The sequence below is a fragment of the Haemorhous mexicanus genome, chromosome 5 (assembly GCF_027477595.1).
Source record: "Haemorhous mexicanus isolate bHaeMex1 chromosome 5, bHaeMex1.pri, whole genome shotgun sequence".
NCBI lineage: Eukaryota > Metazoa > Chordata > Aves > Passeriformes > Fringillidae > Haemorhous > Haemorhous mexicanus.
The window spans coordinates 10,163,363-10,188,813 of NC_082345.1; the positions used below are offsets into that span (position 1 = coordinate 10,163,363).

The 25,451-nt window shown below is 37.5% G+C and overlaps 1 protein-coding gene across 1 annotated transcript in view; it reads left to right on the forward strand.

Moving 5' to 3' along the window:
• IGF1 (insulin like growth factor 1) overlaps positions 1–25,451 on the forward strand; it is a 52,137-nt gene that overhangs the window by 18,431 nt on the left and 8,255 nt on the right. Inside the window, exon 3 of the mRNA XM_059845835.1 lies at positions 21,019–21,200. Coding sequence (XP_059701818.1) covers positions 21,019–21,200 — 182 coding nt within the window. The remainder of the gene's footprint in view (positions 1–21,018; positions 21,201–25,451) is intronic.

Sequence of the window (25,451 nt, forward strand, 5' to 3'; positions counted from 1 at the left end):
GGGGAAAAAAGCAACATAATCCTCCTCTGGTTTTGTTCAAATCTAAACACCTTTCCAAAGGCCCATTAACTTCCTTCTACTTTCATTGGAGTACAGAAATTGCCTCATTCCTGTGAGCTGCAGAAATTCCAGAGCACCTCGTGTGAAGGACAGCAGCAATGCTCTGACCAAGAACAAGATTTGCTGCCAAGTGTCTGATGATAAACAGAAGTTAATGCAAAAATGTTTAAAGTTTTAAATTATTGAAATCTCTTAGTCAAGAGATCTGATTTTAGATAAACAGGTTAAAAGCAATTAAGAGAAAGCATAAAATAATTAAATTTCCTTTTCAGCTAATGAAGGATCCCATGGAAGGTGGTAGAGAAAACTCCTAAATCTCTTTACTAAAAGTTCATCAAGTACTGTAGTTGTGTTAAAACTTCTCAGAATTCACAGAATTGTTAGGGTTGGACAGGACCTCTGGAAATTATGTAGTCCAAGCCCCCTGCCAAGGCAAGGTCACCTAGAGCAGGTGACACAAGAACGAGTCCAGATGGGTTTGGAATGTCTCCAAAGAGGGAGATTCCACAACTTCCCTAGGCAGACTGTTCCAGTGCTCTGCCATCCTCAATAGAAAGCAGCTCTTCCTCATGTTGAGGTGAAACTTCTTGTGTTTCAGCCTTTGCTCCTCATCCTGTCACTGGCCACCACTGAAAAGACTCTGGAACTGACCTCTTGGAAGAGACCTCTGAGGTTTTCTATAATTAGATTAATGAGACTCCCTCTCAGTCTTCTCTAGAATAAATAGACCCAGTTCCCAAAGTGTCTCATAAGAGAGATGCTCCAGATCCTGCATCACCTTTGTCACCCTCCACTGCCCCCTCTCCAGTAGCTCCTGGTCTCTCTTGTGCTGAGGAGCCCAGAATCAGACCCAGTACTCCAGATGTGCCTCACCAGGGCCGAGCAGAGGGGGAAGATCTGCTCCCTCAACCTGCTGGCCACACTCTTCCCAATGTACCCCAGGATAACATTGGCCCTCCTGGCTGCAAGGGCACACTGCCAGCTCAGAGTTTCCTTCTAAACCTTCAGCAGTTTCCTGTCTTCTGTAGCAACATGAATTAGGCTCATCCACACAGGTAGACAGTTGAAACTACCAACTGGATGAGGATCCATTCAAGTGATTTTATGTGAGTGTTTAGCACACACCACCAGTGCATTTCTCAACAGTCACCATAAAAATTCAATGTTTTTCACTCACCAAGCCTTGTTTGAACAGCAATCTACTAAATAAAAAGCCACTTGGTTTGTCACCTGATTTCCTTCCTCCTTTTTCCATTCTGCATTACTATATTGTACACAACACTGGGAAGACTGGTGGTTCTGAGCAATCTAAACAGACAAACATGATTTTTTTTGTCAAGTAAACTGGCCTCAATTTGACTTTTTTTTTCCCTCCAGACAAAGGAATTGATAAGTTATAGTTGCCAAAATGCCAGTATAGATTGATAATATCTTGCTAAAGTATTCATTTTAGTGTTTCCCTATAGTCTCAGAAGATGGAGAGATGGCTTGGAAAACTAAAACTTAATTTGTATGAAAAGTAGATTTTTTTTTTTTTCTGGAACAGCTACAATCACAGAAAACTGAAACATGCAGCTGAAATCCGAAAGTCCCATCATTTCTCATCTTGAGCCAGTACTAAAAATTCACCTTCCCTTTCAACTGCCTCTACCTCTTAAGTTTGTATTATATCCTCGTGCTAAGTTAAAAGCACAGTCGTAATGCTGTCCTAAAGGTCTGCTTTGAATTCTTTCTAGACACATTCAAGCTATACTAATTTAGCTGATGGCTGCTTGATTTCAGTGTAGCCAGTGAGAAAGCAAACAATCCAATGACCTCAAGTTCACTGAGATTGCTGGAAAATGAAAACAAGGGTTTTGGAAGGCCAGTGCTTCAACACATAAAGAAATATATTGAATACTTCAAAAGATATAAAATTCTTAGAACTGTTGGACAGGCTTCTGTGTGTGAACTTTCCTGTCCAAGTGGCATTGCTAAATACCATGGCACCAATCAGAGGGCTGACATCATATTGTTGTGTAACGCATAACCATAGCAATGTCACTTCTTAAAATGCATTATATGTGCATTCAGCTTCTTAAAATCTCAGTTGTGTCAGCTATTAAATAAAGTACAGTTCAGGAGATCTATTTTGAAATATGAGCTCTTTGTATTTTGTATAAAGGAAACAGAAAATATAAAGCATGTTAAGCCAGTGTTAACAGTGGAAGTTGGGATTCAGACAACAGACACAGACCAGGTTTCATCACCAATCTAATTCACAGTGATATAGTCTAGTAAGAGAGCTAATAGTGATAATTTAAATGGACAGCAATACACTTTGGCTTTTACATTACAAGTGGGCCAAAAGCATCAAAATATATGCATTCAATAAAACAAACAAACTAACAACAACAAAAAAAACATAGCACACCCAAATTGCTGAGTAAATGGTGCAGGTACCAGCCCAAGTGAGTTTAATAGTTGAATACAGGTTTGGTCCAACAATTACAAGCAATGGAGAAAAACATGTAACAGAAATTGGGAATGTAATCCTCCTCTCCTTTATTTCAACCCTAAGTGGCCTTCCAGAGAAACATTATCTTCTCACTGGAACAACAGAAATTGCCTCATTCCTGTGAGCTGCAGAAATTCCAGAGTAGCTGCTCTGCAGGGCAGTAGCAAAGCCCTGACCAAGAATAGTTCTTGTTGCCATGTGGCTGGTGATAAACAGAGCTCAGCACTGCCAGGTACTAGTAAAGGGAATGACACGTACCCCTTGCCTCTGGTGACATGTGGTATGGAGTAGCTGGTGTTATCTATTATCTGTCCTTTTGGAATATCAGCATGTTGGGGCTATAAACCAGAGGAACTAATGTCGGTCTGATTGTGCCTTACTGAGACCACAGTCAGCAGCAGTGGTGTGATGTAGCCTTGGCCCTCCTGATAATCCGTCAAGGAGAACACCAGCACTGTCTTTATGACGCATAAAAATGTGAAATAAAAGCTCACTGTGCCCCTTAGGCTGGCCTGTGTTCAGTGAGATTTGAGCCTATGCTTTCAGAAGATAAGGGATGATGTGCTCCGTGCAACATCATCATCTTAGGTAGACAATATTACAGTTTCTTTGGCAAAGATAAAAACACCTGAATTTCTCTGGTAACCAGACCACCATCTTGCCTTTCAACATCAGGTAATTATAAATGCTACTTACAGTGCACAAGACTTCTGGACACAGATTATTTACAGAATCAAACCCACAGTCACTTGATTGATATGCTGCATAAGATGATCTTGTTGCTAGCCAATTTCTTAAATGTACAGAAAATTTAATTATGAATTTTGCAACCATGAAAAATAAATTATGAGATGTTGAAATGTAGGAGTCCAGCAGTATGCAGTTATGACCAGCACAGTCCCTTTCTGTGCATTCCAAGTATCCAGAAATTAGACTTTCTAATATGAGAAGCCTAATTGGTGTAAACCATCTCCCATATTTCATAAAACAGACAAAGTGTTTCTTTAGATAAAAAAGAGAGTAAAGAGTAAGCAGGTGGGAGGGCTAGGACTATTTCTGGCTATGGGACTAACTGGTTTACATAACCTTGAACCAACTAATTTTATCTGTATTTGTCTAGCTTTCACCACGTGTGAAAATGAGGCAATGATGTTTATTCACCTTTTAAAGCTGCTTTTGAAATCCCCTGAGTCAGGTAACAATTCAGGTCCAACGAAACACTACTTTTTAGAAGCTCACCCACATATAACCTAAATACTGCAAGGGTTAAAGTTTTAAGCTAAGTGCCACATTGCAGCACTGATGATATATTATAGGTAATAGCCTATCAAACTTAGGAAGACAGTTCAGTAAATACAAAAAAAATAGGTTTGTTTACATAAGGGATACAAATTGGCTACTACTTTCAGTCTAGAAGTTAATATACGCCATACTACTGCAGAGAATCCTGCAAACCCTTTTAAAACAATGTTATAACAGTTTACATAAAACTTAATGGCAAGTTAAGTAGATCACCCCAGCAGGCCCTCTGCTTACTGCAGGAATATGGCACAGAGTTCATAGGTTACTTGAGACTCATTCTCCCAGCCAAGCGATTCAAACAATAACACTTTTAGGCACCGAAACACTTTTCCTCAGTTTTCAGCAGAAGCAGATGTGGGGCTGACTGCACAATGGACAAAAAGAATACTCTGAAAAGAAAATGACACCAAAAGCATAAACTCAGTTTGCAGTTTATCCTTAATCATCCTTGCCTTTCCCCTTGACGCTAACTTTCTAATAGTACCCTCCTCATCTGAAGATCAGTGCAAAGCTTCAATAACTTGAAGGAAGCTCAGTTTTTCATGTTTGCATCAGATTTCTCTTCTAAACAAATTGGTGCAGTGTTTCAATCTTCATTTTACTTTGGGGTGTAAGTTCTGAGTCATCATCATTTAATTTTCTCCAAGCCTCCAGCTCGTGTTTTCTGTTTTTCTTCCTGGATGTGTCATAACAACTAAATTGTACCACCCCAGTAAAATGGTGAAGCCTAGCACACATCTGCCAGCAACTAAATACTGAGCTCTCACTCTAATTCCCCCACACATCCCACTTTTCACATTTCCTTTGCATCCTCTCAATAAAGTGGTTGAGCCTGGTAAGCAAATTCTTTTATTTTCCACAACATTCTGCCAATAAATCAAAAGAACTACCTCAAAGAAGAGCACACTTGCCTTGCATGCTCTTTTCCTAGTCCCATTTCTATCGATATTCCCATGAGATTAATTTTCTGAAGTCAGTGACTTCCCTGTAGTTAGGATATCTGTTGGTTCTGGGTCAATGCTGATGAGCTGTGAAGCCATTATTTTTCAGAATTGCTAAATAATTTTGACTTGGAAAAATCACATGAGAAAATTTTTACTGTTTCAAATTTAATAGAAACTCTTTTCAAAAGTTTCCAGTATTCTTAATGTAGAAACAAAAGGAAAAAAAGTCTTAGTCTGAGCTTTGAGGTATCCATCATGAATTTAAAGGAGTCAATACTCTAGTATATTTCTTTTTAAAACATTCATTATACAACAGAATTGCATCAGGGAGAAAAGAAGGTGAGAATTAGCAATAAGAGAAAGGTGTTACAAAAAAGGCAGAAAAACCTCATCTAGAAAGAGGTGACAGCAATGAATCAGAACAAAATGTAATTTAAGACAGAGGAGCCTTTAAAAGTTGCTAACAAAGTTCTGTGTTTGGCAGCTACCTTACCTGAACTAGGACTTTGACTCCTTTGAGGGTGAATCATGTTTGAACCAGGTTTCAAGGACAGTTCAGTTCTCACAAACGAGCAGCACATGCAACCTTGTCACATTTTCCTTCCCAGGTCTGGGTTGGGCAGTGACTGCCCCTGTAGTAGCCATTGCACATCAGTGGACAGATACGCAAATATCGATTTTGCAGCCCTGGTTGGTGCAGACTGTGAAGCATCTCTACAGAAACACCCACACCAACCCACCTGACCACAAAGCAGCCACATCTTGTTTAACTCCTGTACCAGTAGATTCCAAGAAAAAATGTTTTTAAGAGAAACCTCACGTCAATGTTCAGATGGGGAAATGTCAATATCAGACAGCAGGTTCACCTATGGCAGCAGTAACAAATGACAGCAGCCACTCTAAACAGCAGGAAAGTTGCTAGATGATAATTCCTTAAAATTATCATGAGGAAAGAATAACAAGAAAAACATCTGAACCAAAGTAATCACCAGGGGGGTTGAAACCAGATGATCTTTAAGGTCTCTTCCAACCTAAACCATGATTCCTTTTTGCCTCTTCCCCAAATTCCACCTTCACATGGTTATTCAGTAAAACAGGCCCACACTTCAGGGAGGAGGGGGTTACATTTTAACAGGGGCAAAATCATATAGCTTCCAATCTTAGTGTCAGAAATGACTCAATGGTTTTAGCTGCACCTTTTTCTTTCCAACTCCTCTACAAGAAGAAAACAAAACACCTCATGAACCTATAGAATATGCACAATTCACAAAACCTGAAATCCAGACAAGTTAAGGTTTGGTTAAGTTATAACAGGGTTAAGGCAGAGATTAAAATTAGCAAACGTCAGGCAATCTGGAGATTAGGTGTCATTACAATTAGTGCCAATATTACCATGCCAAACAGTCAGAATTTATGTGTACGATTACCAAATTTTGTGTTCTGTTGCTCAGATGATGATAGTGGATATTTAGTTTGCTTTTGCAGAAGTATTTAATTCTCAAACACTTATATGCACTTTGTGCAGTAAATCACGATGAATTGCTCTTTAGGGATTGGGCTGCCCCCCACTGACTCCAGTTTGAGCTATAGCAGATGCCATATAGCCCATCCAGAAAAGCTAACTCTTCATCTTTCTTTTTCTCTATCCACTAAATACAACTTAACATAATTGTGCCAGAGCAATGAGACAATAATGAATGAATTGTCCATGAAGAACTCTGGAGCGTTTTCAGCAATTTCTGTAAGGAAATGAGTCAAAATTAATCTGAGCTAGATGCAGGATATGGTACAATAATATCTGTTTTCTTTTGATTAAAAGGAAAGAACAAGTGTTCTGTCACTGATACTTTCTCTTAATCCAGTATGGTGTCTAATGTGAAAATATAAAATGTGAAATAATAAATTTAAAATGTCTGTTCTATTAGAAAACAAGTACTCAATAACTACTACCAACTTCAACACAAAAATTTAACAATATTGAGTTTTTAAAGACTACGTCTTTTGCAATTTTACAGCCTATCGCTTTGGAAGACCTTGTGGATACTTGCCAGATGTGATACAGTGGTAGAGGAACTCCACAGCAGAAAGCTTATTTATCCTTAGATCACCCTACTCTTTTCCTCTCCAACCAGAGAAATTATTTCTGAATTTCCTAACGATCTCACAAGATAAACATTGAAAATTAGTAGAGCTAGAAATTACTATATTAAAAGGAGCATTATATTCTTTAAATCTAGTGCTAAGAACATAAACCTTTTCTAAGTCCTACTTATCGGTGCAGTGACGTCATCTTGGAGTAGGAGAAAGATAATCTTCCTTGTTGCTGCTTTATTGAAGAATGGCAAGGAGTCCTGACAAATGTGCTGCCCATCGTGCAGGGATGTTTAAATGCAACCAGCACTGAACAGTCTTTTACATAGGATGGAACACATTGTGCATATTAAAACCCATGTGCTGCTTTCTTTATTTCTGGCATCCTTTCTCCCTACAACACAGGAATATGTTCCAAGTGTTTTTTCAGTGCTCTGTCTCTGCTCTTTGCCTTTTTCAGTGCTGCTTCTCTGCTCTTTGCCTTCATTTCACCAGCTGTCACTCCAGTGACATTTCCCAAGCTTGAAGCTGACATAGAGCAGGGCAGAGCTTGAGTGCCGAAGCTGTGGAAAACAGTAGCAGTGTTTTAAAATATCAACACAACTCAGTGTTTTGGGAACGATTTCCGATATTGTTACTTGAATAGATGCTGTTTTCTACACAGCCACTCACACTGAAGAGAATTCAGTTATTTTAGAAAATGAAAAGCTTACAGAACCATAGCACACTGATGTTTTGTCAGTAAATTTCAGGTTTTTCTGCCATAACACTTCACTTAAATTAGACATTAAGAAAGCTGAATCTGATAAATACTAAGATATTTCTGTTTAGAAAATTAAGAAAACTATTAATATTGTGACAAAGAGGATAGATAACAGAGGACAGGACAGATATTTCAGAAATGTTTTGCTTCCTGATCTTCACATCTTCTCTACCAACTTAGTTTTCAAATTTCTGAGCTGCATTTACAGGCCAAAATGACCTGAAATTCTAGTCTAAAAAAAAAGGTCAAGAATAGTTATCATGTGGGGGTGCCTTCTTCCAACAGTTAGGCTTTCTTCTAATTTTCTAGTTATTTTCTTTTATCTGATCTACTGTAGCGCAAAATGCAAATACGGACAGGAAAGACTACTGCAACGTGCAGAGTTAGTACAAGCAATTTCCTCAACCTGTAAAAATACCAGTCCCCAGTATCAAAATTAAATCAACTCCTCCACTCCAAATGCAGAAAGTCCAAATGATTTTCAATAGTCTCCAACTATCTTACCTAATTTTAGGAAACATTCAAGGTAAGATTTGCAGTTTATCAGCTGGCTTAATGATGACATTTATGATTCTCATGAGTACCTTTAGGCTGAAAAGGGAGCAAATCTTAACATCTCTTTGCTCAGAAATAGTTCTGTAGTGTTTCTGTTCTTCCCACCTTATGTGGTAGGAAGGAGAGAAAACTACCACAGGCCAATCTGACACTGCTCAGGAGGTGCTAGAGCTACAACATACAGAAGCAATTTCTGTGAAGGGAAGACACAGGAGCCTGTTATGTCATGAAATGCAGGAAAACCCTTGCACTGCAGCATGTTTCCACTGCTCTGGCTTGTAGGTGCTGCCACACTGCTAAGCAAGTGTGAAGGAGCCCTCTAGTGTGAATAAGAAATGGACCTACAGCCCATAATTTGCACACAAAAACACAGGAGAACAACAACTACGAATAATGTCACTGACAGTCTTCAGGCATTTCAACAGCACACACTGCCCAGGAGATTCAACAATTAAAAAGCCTCCTGGATCTCAACCCTGAAGTCAAAAACAAACAAACAAATATGTCATAATGTATGACTGACCATAAAGACAGTCTTAATTGAAAAAAAATCTAAAAACTTGAGAATAATGCAGAAATAAACTGCAGCCCTTGTCAGATAAATATTTTGTTTAAATTTTTCAATAGACCGTGACCTTAAGAACAATTAATATGAACAATTAAAATGACAGAAAGCCTTTTTTAAAACTTATGTACTAGGGTAAAATTTATCAGTTATCACAGAATAATTCAAATCTTCTAGAGACATAGCCAGTTTGCACAATCATATAACCATAACCAGGAGACGGTTATAGGGCTCAGATCTATTTGCAAGCTGTGGTATGGCAAAAGATCACAGCCAGGCAAGTAGAGAAAGACAGACAAAGAGAGGAAGATATTCAGTCCCACACAGGTCCATAATGTGCAGCTATTTCTGTATAAAAAAGTTTTTGGTTTATGCTTTGTATCACTAAGATTAGGGAAAAAAACCAGCAAGGATCTTGTTTATTTTATTGTCACCAATTCTAAAGGAGACATACATTAAATGTATCTGGTTTAAAGCAATACTGTTCTGAAGCTGCATAGAAGAAGCCATATACAATAATTTATTTTTTGTGGGTTTTGTCTTTAGAGTGATCACAGTTGATTGCATAGCAGTTTTATGATGCTGAATGAAAAGTCAAAACAACTATGAAGTTTAAATTGATAGCAATGTATTTAATGCCCTTCTGTCTAACAGCTAGAGGGATAAACAAAGAACACCTAGAATTCTGGAATGAGTTTAGGAAACTCATTAGAAAAGTTTTGAAGTGGTATCAGAAGAAGTAAAGAAAGAACACATGAGAGACATAACCAACTAACAGATGATGAGAAATTGCAAATAATTAAGCCAAATCACCAGAGATTCAGTTTAGGTAATCATTTAGAAACAAAGAAGAGAAAATTCAGACCCGTTTTAGACAAGAAGCATTGGGGAAGTGACTTCATTGTACTTCCATTTAGGATTTTATCCTGGATGCAGACATGAAACTTTTCTGAATTTCACAGATGGGGAAATGAGTGAACAGCCATGCTCACTAAACTTGCTGTACTTCTCACTTCTGGAGAGGCTGCACAGCCTCCTTGGGTTATTTTGGCACCTCCTTTTCTGGCAAGCAATGAGGAGTTTAGAGGAATTTAGAAGAAAAAAACAAAGGAAAAAATTAATCCAACTTTCCCAAACCACAAAAAATTCAATTTAATTTGGAATAGGTTTTGCCCAAATTTTCAGTGAGAGCAATGGTCATATTTTATCCAAAAAATCACTCTCAATGGAAAGAACCCTAAAAGGTTTTGCTACAGAAGACCTGAAAGAAAGAAAAATTGTATGCTGGCATCTATATCCTCACTAAAACTGTATAAATAAAAATAGTGCAGGAGGTTGTAAGTATTTTTTCATTTTTTCAATGACATTTGAGTGGATAATGACAAAGTTGATTTGGACACGTTATTAAATGAAAATCAACTGCACATCTAATATCTGAAAAATAATTTATCCTCACCTGGACATTCTTCAGCTCCTTCAGTTGTACCCAATCAGATAGAAGAAGTAAAGAGGAAAAAATTTCAAGGATGTTGATGTTTAAGTGGCTTTCCTTGTGGAAGCTTTGTTTTCTATGCCATTTGATTCAGTTTATGTATATCTGTACCAGATTTAATTGTAGGATTAACTACAATTAACTACTTAAGGCTAGCTATCTGGAAATATTTATGATTTTATTAATTCAAATTCTGGGTACCAACAGGGTATGCCTGAACATCATTTTCCTTCATACATCTTAACTCTTAATTGGAATTCTTAATTGGGTTCTTAATCTCAAATACAGCTAAGTAACTTGTAACCTCAGAACTAAATATCTAAAGCTTCACACCAAAAATATTCATACTGATGTCTACGTCCAAGACAAAACCGAATCTCTGCTTTCAGGTGATCAAAAGATTTCTTCAAAGTCCTCCAGGCTTTGAGATTTATTAGCGTGTAAAGGAATAAAAAATGAGTGATAGGTGTTGAAAACCTGAGAATTAAAAAGGGCTGTGATTTTTAATAACCAACAAGAGATCCTTTAGAAATGCATTTTATAGGAATTACTTGGTTCTCCTTTCTCATTTGCTCTGACACCATGTAAGCCCTCCACTGGCCAATGATGCCTAAGACAACGTTTTTTCCACACTAGTTTTTTTTTAAATAACCACCATAGATCCTGAGCAGGGCTTGGCTCAGACTGACAAAGTGGATGACATGATGTAAAAAACACTGGCCCAGCCCTGGGAAGAATGATTTTGCAGAAAATGTACATTTAACAAGATTTACAGAGTCACCATTAAGCCTACACATTATGGCACCTATAAGAGAAATGCAAAGCTCTACACACTTATAAGAATACTTATTCATCCTACTGATTTTCTGCTGAACTGAAGTCACTTGCTTAAATAATTGTGGATGTTGTTGCTCAAGAAAAGTCAGTGAGTACCTAAAATTTAAAGGCCAGATCAACATTGCTGCAGCCCTTTTAAAGTTTATAGTATTCCCATATGACCCAGAGAAGAAGTCTAGTGAGGAAAAAGGACAACAGGATAGCAAAATAAGAGAAGTCATTCAAAAACATCTTTAACTGATGTAAAACTTTCAATCATTAATCAAACTTAAGTGGGAAAGAAAATAATAAAAGAAAGGAATAATTCTGGTTACTTATAAGAACTTCTCTTTTGATGGAAATGAACTTTTAAAACCTATGAGCTTCCCTGAGAAGAACACTGAAATTTAGCAAGTGAGAACTGAAAAAAAATTTATTCAGAAACTACATTCCCTTTTAGGAAGTGTGACCACAGAGGGCATTGTCAGCCCCCTAAAAGAAGGATTGCATCCTCTTTGTTTCATAAAAGAGCTTTACTGCTTACAAGCACTTCTATTTTCAAGGACACTACAGAAACTGTAGTTTTGGTACTTAAGGTGTTATACTGGAACTGATTTCTCCCTGCACTATACCAGTGTTCCCCTATAATCCCCCTGCATGTCTTCAGCAATAACAGGGTGAGCTGGAAGACAAGGAGAGCGAGAGTAGTTTCATCTCTTATTCAGCACTGACTTCTTTTTCTTTATGATCCTTTCACTAGAATTGATTTTCCTAGCTCCTACTTGCAAAACTAAATCACTAAAGGATAGAGCTACAACTGGTAGTGTGAGTGAAAGATGAACCAAACGTAACCATATTTTAGCTAGTTTTAGTTCTGGTTTTGTTTCCAGCCACAATGCACTGTCCCTTTCTCATCCCAATGACCTCATCCTCACTCACTAATGACTATGTACTCCTCTGGAAAGTTTCACTTTTATCTTCTTTGACAAATTTAACAGGAGCATCATGACCTCAAATGAATGTTTCACTTCAAGATTATATTTTTACATGTCCAACTGACTCAAAAATATGGTTAAAGAAAGACAGGTATATAGTTAAAGCCTGGTGCTTATGTTGATGTAGGTTCAGTTCCTGGCAGTGACACAGCCTTCTCTTGTGCAAACAATTGATAGTTATATTCCATAAATATCAATCAAATTAAGTTCTTATCTTTCTCTGCAAAGAGCTCTTGTAATTTAGGATGCAGTACTGTTTAGCAACAAGAAGATAAAAGAATCTCTCTAAATCGTTCTGTCTTAATTTCCCTTCTGAATGTAGTGGTTAATTTGTACTTTCTAATCAGGAATCTTGCAAGTCAGTCTTCACAGGTAAAAGCATCCCAACATGGAAAAAAGTAGCAGACAATGAAAAAATGATTTTTTTGGGGAAATGATTCACATCTAAAATGTTGGCTGTAAGAAAACTACATGCTGGACTTTCACCAAAAGCATTAAGTCATCTGACCATGCTTAAAGTAACTTCTGGAGTAATTCATGTTGTTGTACAGAGAAGTTCAGTAACTGAAAGTCTAAAGAAGATTCAGGACTTCATAGGTACAAAACTGAATCTTGTTCTTTCCTTAAGGACTGTTGCTGCATCATTGCACAAGGCTGGACACTTCTCCCTGACAAAGCCCCTGGCAATGATGTGAGATCTTACTAGATAGAGCCCAGAGCCCATTAGGGCAAACCCACACCAAGTTAATGGTGTCAGTCAGGAGTGAGCCAGGCCCTTACTGGCCTTACCTTCTTTCCCCCTCCTTCTTTCTCTTCTATTGCCACACCTTCAGAACCATTAAGGTTGGAAAACACCTTCAAGATCATCGAGTCCAGCCTTTGACTGCATACCACCTTGCTCACTAAACCATATCACAAAGTGCCTACAGGTTTTTTGAGCACTTCCAGGGGTGGTGACTCCATCCTCCCCTGATCAGTCTGTTCTAACACTTGACCACCCTTTTAGTGAAGAAATTTTTCCTGACATCCCACCTGAACCTCCCTTGGCACCACTTGAGGGCATTTCCCCTTTTCCTATCACTTTTTACTTGGAAGAAGTAAAAATCGATCAACCCTCATCTCCAACAGCCTCATTACACGTGGTTGTAGAGAGTCATAAGGTCTCCCCTGAGTCTCCTTTTCTCCAGGCTAAACATTCCCAGCTCTGTCCCTCAGCTGCTCCTTACCAGACTGGTGTCCCAGACCCTTCCCCAGCTCCGTGCCCTTCTCTGGACACCACCTCAATGTCTTTCTTGTACTGAGGGGCCCCAAACTGAGCACAGCACTCCAAGTGTGACCTCACCAGAACCAGGAACAGAGGGACCATCACTGCCCTGGTCCTGCTGGCCACACTATTGCTGATACAAGCCAGGATGTCACTGGCCTTCTTGGCCACCTGGGCCCACTGCTGGCTCATGTTCAGCTGCTGTCAACCAGTACTTGTTTCTAATAAGGAAATGAAAATTGTCTGTGTCTCTGGTAGGTGACATTGGCCTGTGACCACCTACTTAATCCTCCTGTAAGGACTATTCTGTAGAAATAAAAATTAAGATTGTAATGTGTGCCAATACGTGCACTCCTGGACAATGGGAAATGTATTAAGATGGGACTTGGAACAGCCATTCCCACCTTCTGCCTCTAATCAGATGATGGTGCCAAAATGCAAAAGCTGGAGTACCATGCTTGGCTCTTGCTATTTGCTTTCATTTCTCAGCCTACATCTGAGAAAGAGTAACTACAGAGCTAAAAATTCTGATTACAAAGTGCAAAGCAACATACTGCACGTTATGTGGTCAGTGGTGTTAACCATGTATCAGTCATTCTGCTCCACACTGTACATCAGTATCCTTTTCTTCTTACCTCCATCAAGGAATCTCAGCACATCCATTCCCTGCAGTCTCTTTAGATGCCACTAAGACAATATTTACTTACTGAACTTTAAAGCTGGAAGGAAAAGCAAGTGTTCAGTAACAGTATATTGAAAAGCCCACTAAGGACAGTGGAAATCTTTCCACTGATTTTAGCAGGCCTTGGATCAGGTTATATGTAACTTCTGGCATGTGATTCATCAAGACATAATCCTGACTGCACTAATTTACCAGTGACTTCAGCAATGTTACATTTTCACCCGGCTATATGGTTTCATTGTTATTAGTTTGGTAATCCAAATAAAATGCATGAAAGTCATGAAGGATATCATGACAGTTCCTCCTTCCACCACACACAAAGCTAAACAATAATTATTTCCTGTGAGAGCATATGTAAGAAGGGGAGAGGATGTATTTTCATTATGGATGGATGTCTGTATTATCATTGCCCTCCTCAATGCACTTTTAGGGGCAATATTCAGATGTAGCAATTACCTACTGGCTTCTAATTATCTTGTCCTAAACCCTGATCAAACTGGCTATTCATGCACTAGTGAATTTCTCTTCAGCAAAGCATTTCCCTCGCCAAAGTATATATTTTTTGGCAGCATCTGGCACTTTCCAGCCCTGGAATCTGATGTAGGCTTGTGAATTGTGCTAGGTCTGCAAGGTTTTCACCCTCCAGAGCACTGATTTGGTGCAAAATAAAACATCATATTGTTTCGTGTTCTTTTTCCAGTTGGGTTTTTTTTTTTCCTCAAAAATATCTAAACACAGAAATTCCTGCTTCATATCCCAGCACAACACTCAAAACTGTAGAGCTTTCTCTTCACACATTGCAAATGGCTTGGGAATTACTGTGTGAAGCATAGTGGCTGTATCACATGCTTAATACACTTGAGGGCCTCCAAAACAGCTATTCCATAGCAAGAGCACAGTACAGCACTCCTGTGTGTGAGAAGAAAATGTTACAAGTGCTGTACTTTGGAAATAAGTTAAGGAGAAGACAAGAACTCCTTCCCAATTCTACAATGAAGTGAACAAAAGTTTCAGAAGGATATTTCTATAAGCAAAAAAAACATTTAACTATGGGACAGACTAAGTAAATGCAGTCATACAAATTACAAATTAAGATCTTCTGGAAAAAAGCTACACTTGTCTCACTGACTTTAAAGAAGTTAAATAGTTATTTTACTCTGCATTTGAAATATCAAAGAGCTATCTTCTTTTCAAAAGATGAAGCTTATAAATCTCACTTATTCAGGAGAAACACTCTGTGAAGTCCTGATAGATTTCTCTTATAGATCAATACTGAGTGTCCATGTTTTCCCAGTCTTACTTGCTAGGATTTCAGAGCAAAGAGCCAACACCTTATTGCATTGGACTCAGTAGTTAATACAATCTAGAATTCCACAAAGCAGTAGCTGTAGTGCAATATCTCAATATTCAAAAATGCAGATGCTTTCATAAAGATTTTACTTGTGCATACTGATAAAGCTTATCCTCTATTCTCATGCATATTAAATTAGATTTCAGAGCTAGGGCATCCATTCATTGAGCATTTATAAATGCTAATATATGCTCATTTTGATGAATACAAACAAAAATCAGTCTAAGCATAATAATTTTTTTGCATTAACAAAACATTGAAGGAAAATGGAAACTAAATATTAAATATTGTCACTTCAAAATGCTTGCAACTTATTTACATGAAAATCAGATTGCCTACTTTGCACATTTAAACCTTGAGGTATTTCTGGTAGGGGACTTTACAACAATCCCCAAGATTTGTTATTTGCTTGTTTGTTTATTTGCTTGTTTGTTTGTTTTAACATTTCATAGAAGTATCAAAACCCAGGCATTTCCTGCTGATTGAACATTGACTCATAATTTTACAAATACAGATGAGAAATTCCAGAGCACCCTCAAGAAGTATTACCAATATAACACTAATCCATGTGTTCAAGATTACAAGGAGATGAAAAGTGATATCAACAGTCTCTTATTTTGCATATGAAGGCATTTATAATGCAAAAATAGACAGTACTAGACTAAGATACAGAATTTAGTCAAAGAGGTACAGAGATACATAATTAAACTGCACACTGGCTGGCATGTTCTTTAGAACAATTTGTCATATTTAATTGTTAAATTGGAAATGAAAGAGAACAGGCTTGTACTCCACCAGGAGCATACATTCTGTGATTTGGGATAAATAATTTTTAATTTAATTCATTTTCCTTGAGTTCAGTTTCCTAGAAGAAGCTGTGCATGTATGCTAAGACTAGATCAATTAGCTTTATCTGTAGCTGATGAAAGAGCACTGTTTCCTTCAGAAGACAAGAATAAATTTAATTTTATGCAAAGCAGTCAATACAGGAAAAATTCACTCTCAATGCACACCTGTCTGTTGATTCCACTGTCTTAAACTAGATCCCTAATTTTCAGAGACCAAAGATGAGCCAGGTGAATCTCAAGCTCAGCATCCCTAGCCTTCTGTGCCACCATAAGGCACACAGCACATTCAACTCAAAATCTCTCCAACCACCATCTCCCAGTCTGAAACTAGCACACAGGAGGTTCTTGTTCAATTACTGTGCTGTAATACAGAAACACAAAGTCTCAGCATGTTGTTCAGGCCACAGGAAAATCCTGTCTGACTGACCTGCTTCCTTACAGGATGCTCCCATACCTCCTGATGCTGTAAACTGCTATCAATGCTTCCAAATTGCACCTGATCCCATCGTTTTGATGGAAACATTTTGAGTTTCTTGCTGCAAGACTACAGAAATCTAATAGGTCAATGGCCTTTCACCATACTTTAAAAGCTGCAGTTGAAGATTGACTCTAATACTAGATTAGGATTAAGTGCACTGTTTTTCAGATTTATAATGTATTTCTGAATAACAGTCTACATGGCACTCGAGTTCCACTGTTTGGCTAAAAAGACACAACAGCAAATACAAAGAGTCACATAAAAGTTCCAGAACATATAAACCCTGTTCTTTCCTAGAGTCCTAGATTAGATTAGTTTTGCATTTATCCTGGGCTATTTCTCATGTAATTGCTGATATTAATACTACAACAGCAGATTATGGTTCTACACAGAATGCCTAGATAACTTGGCATTTGAAACTTCTGCAGTCCACCTACAACAGTTCTTCTCACACTGAAACCAGTGGTAGAGCAGATCCAGTGGCAGCAAGAGGAGGATGTTTTGAAAGGATGAAGAAGAGCAGAAAGAAACCAAGTGTAACAAGTCCTGCTGAATTACTCCAGTGACTTTGCATCATTTAAAGGGAAGTGCTGTTAGTGGAGAAGCCAGCTGTTTAACTATTGGAATCCTATACCTTGGACTGCTCTCAGGAGACATCACTGTGACTGGACTTGATATCTTCTTGTCATGCACTGAAGGAGACATCCAAAGATTTGATAAAGCAGATTAAATAAGAGCAAAATATTCTATTAAGCAAACTTTGACCTACATGATATGAAATCCTTTTGAGCTAGCCACTGACAAAAAAGGAAAGAAACCTCCAAGGAAATCAGTGTACATCAGCAAAAAGGAATGCCTAGGACTGTTGTATGTCCACAGGCAGCACTTTGAAGGTTGAGTAAATAGAAGGAACTTTTGATAACAGCTGGAAGGCAGCACCCAAATTATGTCAGAAAGATGAGAAAGAACTATGTGGGTTCCCAGTATAGCGACACAGAAGGTGCAGTCCATACTGAAGGCAATACTATTAAAACAAAAATAAGGAGGAGAAATTACACTAAAAGTGCAGAACCACCTGCCATTTACTTACCAGTATGGACTCTTGTCTAGAAAGCAACTGAAGTGCTCAGTTATATCAGTCCCTATGCAGGAGAGCAGTCAGGCATGTGCTCACTGTCTAATGTGTGATTTAATCCAACACACCACATAGGAGCTTGAACATTTGCCTAGATCTAAGTGCATACTTTGTTAGCTTGATGAACTGGGACCATCTGACCCTGCAGTCCTGCCAGAACAGATGGGCCCAACAGTGATAACATCTGTAGAAGTGGTGGTATCTCCTTGTAATTCTTTATTTAATCTTTCACTGTGATAGCATCTTTGTAGACTGCAACACTTGAGAGGTCAGCAGCAATTTAAAATCTATTGCCTAAAAATTACTTTAGTCATCAGACACTTCTTATTTATGATCATGGATCATGATTACTGAAAAGGAATACTTTTTCTGTTAATTTGCTCTCTGTTGTACAGCACTTTAGGCAATATCACTTTCTACACCACACAAATTTTAAGTGTACTTGATTGCTTTGGTCTTTTGAAAGCCTTGGGAAAGCATTTATTGGAATAAAAAATTCCAACTTCTCAATACTAATGTTATCTTTATATAAAGGATGAGCATTTATTATGCCATATGATGCACAAATATTTAAGCCTACAAATAAGTTAATGTCATGTTTCATCATCACTGATGTGATGGAGATTCCATTCCCATCTTGTTACATGTCCCATACAAGCTTTTAGAAGAGCAATCAGACATTATATAATCCTTCATAAAATTATTATTCTGTAAGAAAAATACATAGATGCCCTTGGTCTGGCTACTTGAAAAATGATTTTGAAGTAGTTTGAGATTTTCACCAGAAAGATTCCAGGGTTCAGGATTTGTATTAACTATTTATGCATATTTATGATGGTATGAAAAAATGTTGCTACTGATTACTAAATAAAGCAGGCAGTAGGAATAGGTTAATAAAGGTACTTTATCAACTTTATAATTGATTAAATTAAGACATTGAAGAGTAAAATAACTTGAGCAGAAGCTTTAAGTGTTTACTTACTTGTGAAAAATTGACAGACTGATAAAAGAAAGGGAAGGTTAACTAATCAGTTGTACCTACAGTTCAGCTGGATCTGGCACCTGCATATCCAGGGACAGAATTTGCCCTTCCATGTTTTAAATGGGAACAAGACCAAATGTGGCACACCTCTGGGTATACTGCAAAGTCATGACACTCTACACTTTATCATAAGCACTCAATTTTAGAATTATTTAGCTGAAACAACCAGATTGGCAGACTTCAGGAAAAATCTCCAGGGAAAAGCTTGTGTTTCATATTATAACTCAGTGAGGGAAAATAATCTGGGGAAAAAAAAAAAAAAAAAACAACAAAACACCAAACCAAACTCCACATCTTAGTATTTGTAGTACTTTTCAGTGATACACATAAAACACACACACAGATACAAACCAAAATATTACTGTAATCTACTCCTGGCTTGCTGTAATGTTTAGTCTTATGAAACAAATAATTTAGCAGGCAATGTACAATATAGAGGCCTCCAGTGGATTGCAATATACTAAGTAAGAATGTTTTTCTTTTAGTTTAATTTGTAGTCCCTGGGAGAAAAAAAAGGCATTTTAAAACGCTGTTTCCTGGGTTTGCAAAGCTCATAGGGATGGTTAGTTCTTAACTGTCTGAGTTGCTGGCTAAAATGTGAGACACACTCTACCACCAGAGGTCTTTTCATTTGCTAACATTCTAAGGCCTCAAGGGTTCTTCATCAGTGGACACATATTTAAATCACAGGGAACAGTAAAATGTAGTGCTGTCTTTTCAAGTTGACAACTGCAGGACAAACACAGGGATATCAACCTAGACTTTGCTGTATAAGCATTGGGGGTAATACGTTCCCAAAGAGAAACGGAATATTCATCTTTTTTGATGTCCTAAACCTTTACTTAACTTGAGTAATTCTTAAAATGTAAACTACTGCCAAACTCTGAATAACAGATTTTTGGTCTCAGTGATATAACTGAGAAGGAGAAGAGAAAAAAAAAAAAGGCAAGAAAAGAAATTGGTAGAGCTGACTGAATTGAGTTACTTCATGTTTTGGCTCTTGGCACGCTTGACTTTTTTTCCATATTTTTCATTTCTTAACAAAAGTGGATCATTCGGTAAATGGAAACATTTAATGCTGAAAATGTCAAAACAAAACACTTAATCTTTTCAGAATTTTAGTGTCTAAAATCAAATTCTATCAGAATTTTAAAATAGATGTAACAAGTAAGCAACTACTTACTTTTTGTAAATTTACTGTTCCTTCATTTCTAGTTAGTCATAACAGGGTAACTGCACATCCGACTTGGTCATGTACAAACAATCCCAGGAAATAATGGGTCTTTAATCTCTCTGTAGGACAGCAGAGAATTTAGCAGTTACAAAGGAAATCATAAACCACAGGAGGAAAAAAGACAAAATATAAATGTGTAAGAGTTGTATGAATGAAAATGTTGGCCTTTACTGGAGCTGAACGAAAAATGCAAAATATTTGCCAATTAAGTATTTTCCATAGATAGCTGGTACCAATGCAAAGCACAGGAAAGATATGCAATATCAGTCCCATCTCTTATCTTGTGCAAATCTATGGAATATAAAAATCTTCCACTTTTATCTGTTCCACCAATCTTCCTATTTCATTGCTTACTTTGTTACTTTGATTCCTGCTTCCTACTTTAGAGCTGGCAGACCTTATAGCCTGTGCAGTGGTACACAGTATTTCCCCTTTGGAACACACTTTGACTGCACACAGTTCCTCAGTGTAGCCTTTTTTATTAGGAAATATTTACCTACAACACAGTTGTGATACATGGTTTTTACACACCAGCTAAAAACAAGAGCTGGCTCAACAATCATTTTTCATACAGAAGCTAAAAGGTAAATTTCCTTTGTAAGGTGTCTAAATGTCAGATTTCAGCTTCCTTCCTCTCCATTTTTGAGGCTAATGCAGTTCAATAAAATATTTTAATAATACTTTTTTAAGAAGGCATAGATTTGCTCAAATGCTTTAATAGCAACCACACATAGAGATCAAAGCTGTCCATTTCCAGGAATATCTGGAAAGGAATATTCAAAGGCAGCCTCTACAATGGCCATTGGTGATTCAGTTAACATAATACACCTCAGTAATATGACTGCTCCTGAGACCTTTGCATTTCCTTTCTAACCCAAAAACCTCCCCTTTGTGTTTTGAACAGGCAAGCCCACGGGGTATGGATCCAGCAGTAGACGCTTACACCACAAGGGAATAGTGGATGAATGCTGCTTCCAGAGCTGTGACCTGAGGAGGCTGGAGATGTATTGTGCTCCAATAAAACCGCCCAAATCCGCGCGGTCCGTACGCGCCCAGCGCCACACCGACATGCCAAAAGCACAAAAGGTAGGTCAGGCTGGCAAAAATTCCCAACCAGCAACCAAACCAGACCAACAAAGAAAGGAGCCAATCAAAAAATCCCCTATGTATTTTAGGGAAGGAAAATTCTATCAAGCATACCATTCACGTTCTCTGAAAAAATCCCTTCGCTCAGGATTTTTCTCCTGGGAAGCTGAGAAGCCTCAGAGAAAAGGAAAACAATTCTTATCTCATTTGCTTCTCCTCTGTTTTGCTCCTTTGGAATGTGTTTGGAGATTGTTTACCACAGGTGATTGTTTCATTGGATTCTGGTGTGAGTTGTTTGACTCTCTGGCCAATCAGGGCCAAACTGTGTCGAGACTCTGGAAAGAGTCACGAGTTTTCATTATTAGCTTTTTAGCACTCAATAAGTATTCTTTCTGTATTCTTTAGTATAGTATAGTATTCTTTAATATAATAGAGTATTATAAAATAATAAATTAGCCGTCTGAGATCATGGAGTCAGATGCATCATTCCTGCCCTTGTCAGGACATTTCCCAGCAAATTCAATAATCAAGGCTGGTACCATACAAAACAATTGGTGTGTTCTGCCTACTAGATTTAGTGGAACTTTGGAAAATAGTTGCCAAGGTGGGAAACAAGTGGGAAGTGGTGTGTTCCATCTCATCTCTTAGAATACTGAATAAAACACGGAATTTCTAAACCAGTAGCTGTGAGGTCTTATCCTGCCATAGGGTAGGAAGTGACAAGAATCTACATCATCCAATCATAAATACCACCTAAGACTACTTGCAAAAGAGAAACTAAACACTGAATGTTTAACAACTCATCTATCCAGAATCTTTTCACTCATCCTCCCCCTTTAGGTAGAGGTAGAGTGGGTGCTCAAGAAGGAAATCAGACATTCTGCCATTCATTTTACATTTAAATGAACATTTTTTTATCTTCATTATTTTTCCCCTTTTTTTTATTTATCAGAACTAAACTAAATGGATAGTCACTGCAATAATTGCAAACTTCATTTTAACTATTTAAAATTCAATATTTATATATTCTCCAAGCCAGTTTCAATATTGATTGGTATTATTTATTGAGTGGTGGAGTTCTGAGTATCCAGATTTTTGTTCCTCTGATATCAGATACACTGTACATATGTGTACTGTATGTATCAACAGAGCCTATAGTTCAGAAAACCCATCTTAAACTAGGTTACAATGTTCATGTTCAGTTGTTAAGTTCATGTTCAATTGTCTCTCCTGTTTGAGGTCTGAACATCTGTTTTACATATTATCTGTCTTCTGCTGTAAGTCCCTCATGATTTATTCTATTACTGTTGACCCTGTCTGTCCTACACACATGTTGGCACCACTCCTGCAGTTATCTGAAAATTTTTGCTTGCAAGACCTGGAACCTAAGGTTTCATAGGAAGTCAGGAAACCAGTGCTGTATATTAAAATCCTTAATATCAACTTTATGAAAAGAACTATTGTAATCATTCCAGCATCCATTCTTTTCCAAAAGTCAATTCATAGAATGGAATCCTTTCCCCTTCCTTCCTGAAGAGTTTTCCAAAAACCAGTGTACGTATGATCCTTCCTGGGAAATGTCACCTTGAGACCTCAAAGGGCACACAGGACAACAAGTGAAGACTTCTTCAGGTGGAGCTCTACTGCAGACAAGAAACCCTCGGTTTAGGTTTATTCCTGTCTGGACACGCAAACTTAAGGAAAGCTGGAGAGAAGAAAACAGGCTTGGCCAGGAATCAGTGTGCTCCTTCCCATGCTTGTTGCTAAGGAGATGAATAAAACATTGGAGTAAAGGAGACAAGATACCTGCCAGGTCTTTGATGAATCTCCACACTACTTTCCTTGGAGGACTAAGGAATGATGTCATCTTTAGGCGGCTGTCCTCTTCCCAGTTTAAAACATAGCCAGGAGAGCACTGTCTTTTAGGGACAGGAAAGCCCTCATATCTTTCTGCAGCATCAGGGGAGGTAGCACTCAGGAGGGGTAATCGAAGAAGGAAAAAAATAAAAGGGAGTATGTAATTGAGAAATTGAGAGAGCATAGCTTCTGAAGAAATCATCCCAGAAATTGAAAAAGGAAAAAAAATTCAAGAAGTGAAAAGGACAGTAAAACGACAATGAGGAGCACAAGAAAAAAAAAAAAAAAAAAGGGTGAGGGACTTAGATCAAAGAGGTCAAGAAGATGAAAATATTGCAAAACTGAATGAAACAACATGCATCCCAAATAAAGGATGGAATTTTTAGAAAATGTGAGAGAAAATTAAATTAGAGATAAATTAATATTAAAGAAAACACCTTTAAGGAAAAGGTGTAGGACATGTAAAGGACCATTTTGAACAGAATAAAAGAAATTATAAATGATTCTCCATAGGAACTCTGCAATAAAATAACAAATCTGATGGGAAATACAAACAAATTTTCATTTTTATCTGTGGATGAAGTATATTAGTTTGAGGAAATGAAAATACAGAACAGGTAGGAGAAACATTCAGATTTCTGATAGATAAAAGGAAAGTACACTGGAAGGAAGACTAGCAGAATTCAGTATTAAAAAGCAGTACATACCCTCCTTTAAGTTTTTTCTTTCTGTTTTCTTTTTGCAGTCAGTTGTACATGCCACCATTAAGTAAGGTAACTGTTTTCAAACTTTTTTTTGACACACTCTCCCAGGATGAATGTATTTAGCTAGCTCAGAGTGTTGATATGCCACTGATTTTAACTAAAACAATAGATATGCTTAAGTCAAATTATTTTTCTGTTAAACAATGTTTCCCTCAATATGATATGCTATATATGAGATACATATCTTCTTCATAGAAAGTGAATATATATATATATATATATATATATATATACACCTATGATTATACATATACACCACCTCTTCAAAATTTTCATATTTAGATGCAAGATGTAAGGTAGGACTAGGTGCAATATATAAGAGGTTGTTCAGTTCCTCTTAGATTTCATGGAGAATCAGTTTCTTGTGCATTTCACACATTGGATAATCTTTGTTCAGCATCTCCTCAATCTTTTTAAATGGCAAATCCAGGATTGGGGTTTTGGTTTAGTGTTTATGGTGCTTAATAAGTGGTCTATTTCCCCAGTTCCTTGTGCAGATGCTTCCTGTTAGGCACAATTTGGTAGATGATCTTAGTTCAGTGAAGTGGGGATCTTCTCTTATTTACAGTTTTAGTATTTCTGCTGGAAAGCAAAGTAATGGGTTCTCCCAGTTTTACACGATATTTAGAGTTTTAAAGTGAAAAACAAGAGCAAGGGGGGGAGTTTAAGTCCTGTCTTCAGTGTCATGGTACCATCTAGCTTTTCTTTTGTTTGTTTCTTTCTCTTCTGAAAAATGCTTAAAGTTTAGTCAATTATCCTTAAATGAATTAAATTTTTACAGCTATTTGGAAAAATATTGAGTAGCTCTTTGAAAAACCACTGCCCTACCAAAGGAAACAGCTGAGCAATTTCCAAAACTGTACACATGAGGGAAGATTGTGACCTTTTCAAATGAAGCAGTGTCACAGAAACAATGTCACAAAGTTCTTCTAAGTTCAAGATTATGAGGTACCTTGAAAATTACTACTGAATGTGAAGGCTGGTGAGGCTGATTTTAAAATCCAGTAAAAAAGAACCATACAATCATTTAGATAGGAAAAGAACCCTAAGAACATTGAGTCCAGCCATTAACTCAGCACTGCCAAGTCCAGCAGTAAATCCTGTCTGTAAGTGCAACATCTACATATATTTTAAATAACTGCAGGGATAATGACTCCACAACTTCCTTAGGCAGCCTTTTATAGTGCTTGACAATGTTTTCTGAGAAAAAATTTTCCTCCCATCCCATCTACACCAGCCCTGGCACAATCTGATCTTGTTCATAAACATTGTGCCATGTCATACCCTTGCAACCTGAGCAAAATGGCCAAAGAAGTGCATATCTAGAGATAATTTTACTCTTCCTCAGATTTGCAATCTTTTTTCTTCTTTAGGCCTCATACGTGAAAAATTCACATAAATACACCAAGTATGAATAGGAGGTGGGTTTTCTCAAAAATACTTTTCATATTTTATCTAATCTTCAAAATTTAAATAAATACTGAGTGGGACTAAGAGAGAAAGGGAAAAGATACTACTATTTTTATTTTAAGAAAATGCCATTAAGAAAACAGAAAAAGTATTGCAATATTTCTCATTAATTTTTCTATGACTGGCAGATTCTTTTGTAATTGGCTCAGTATCAACTCAG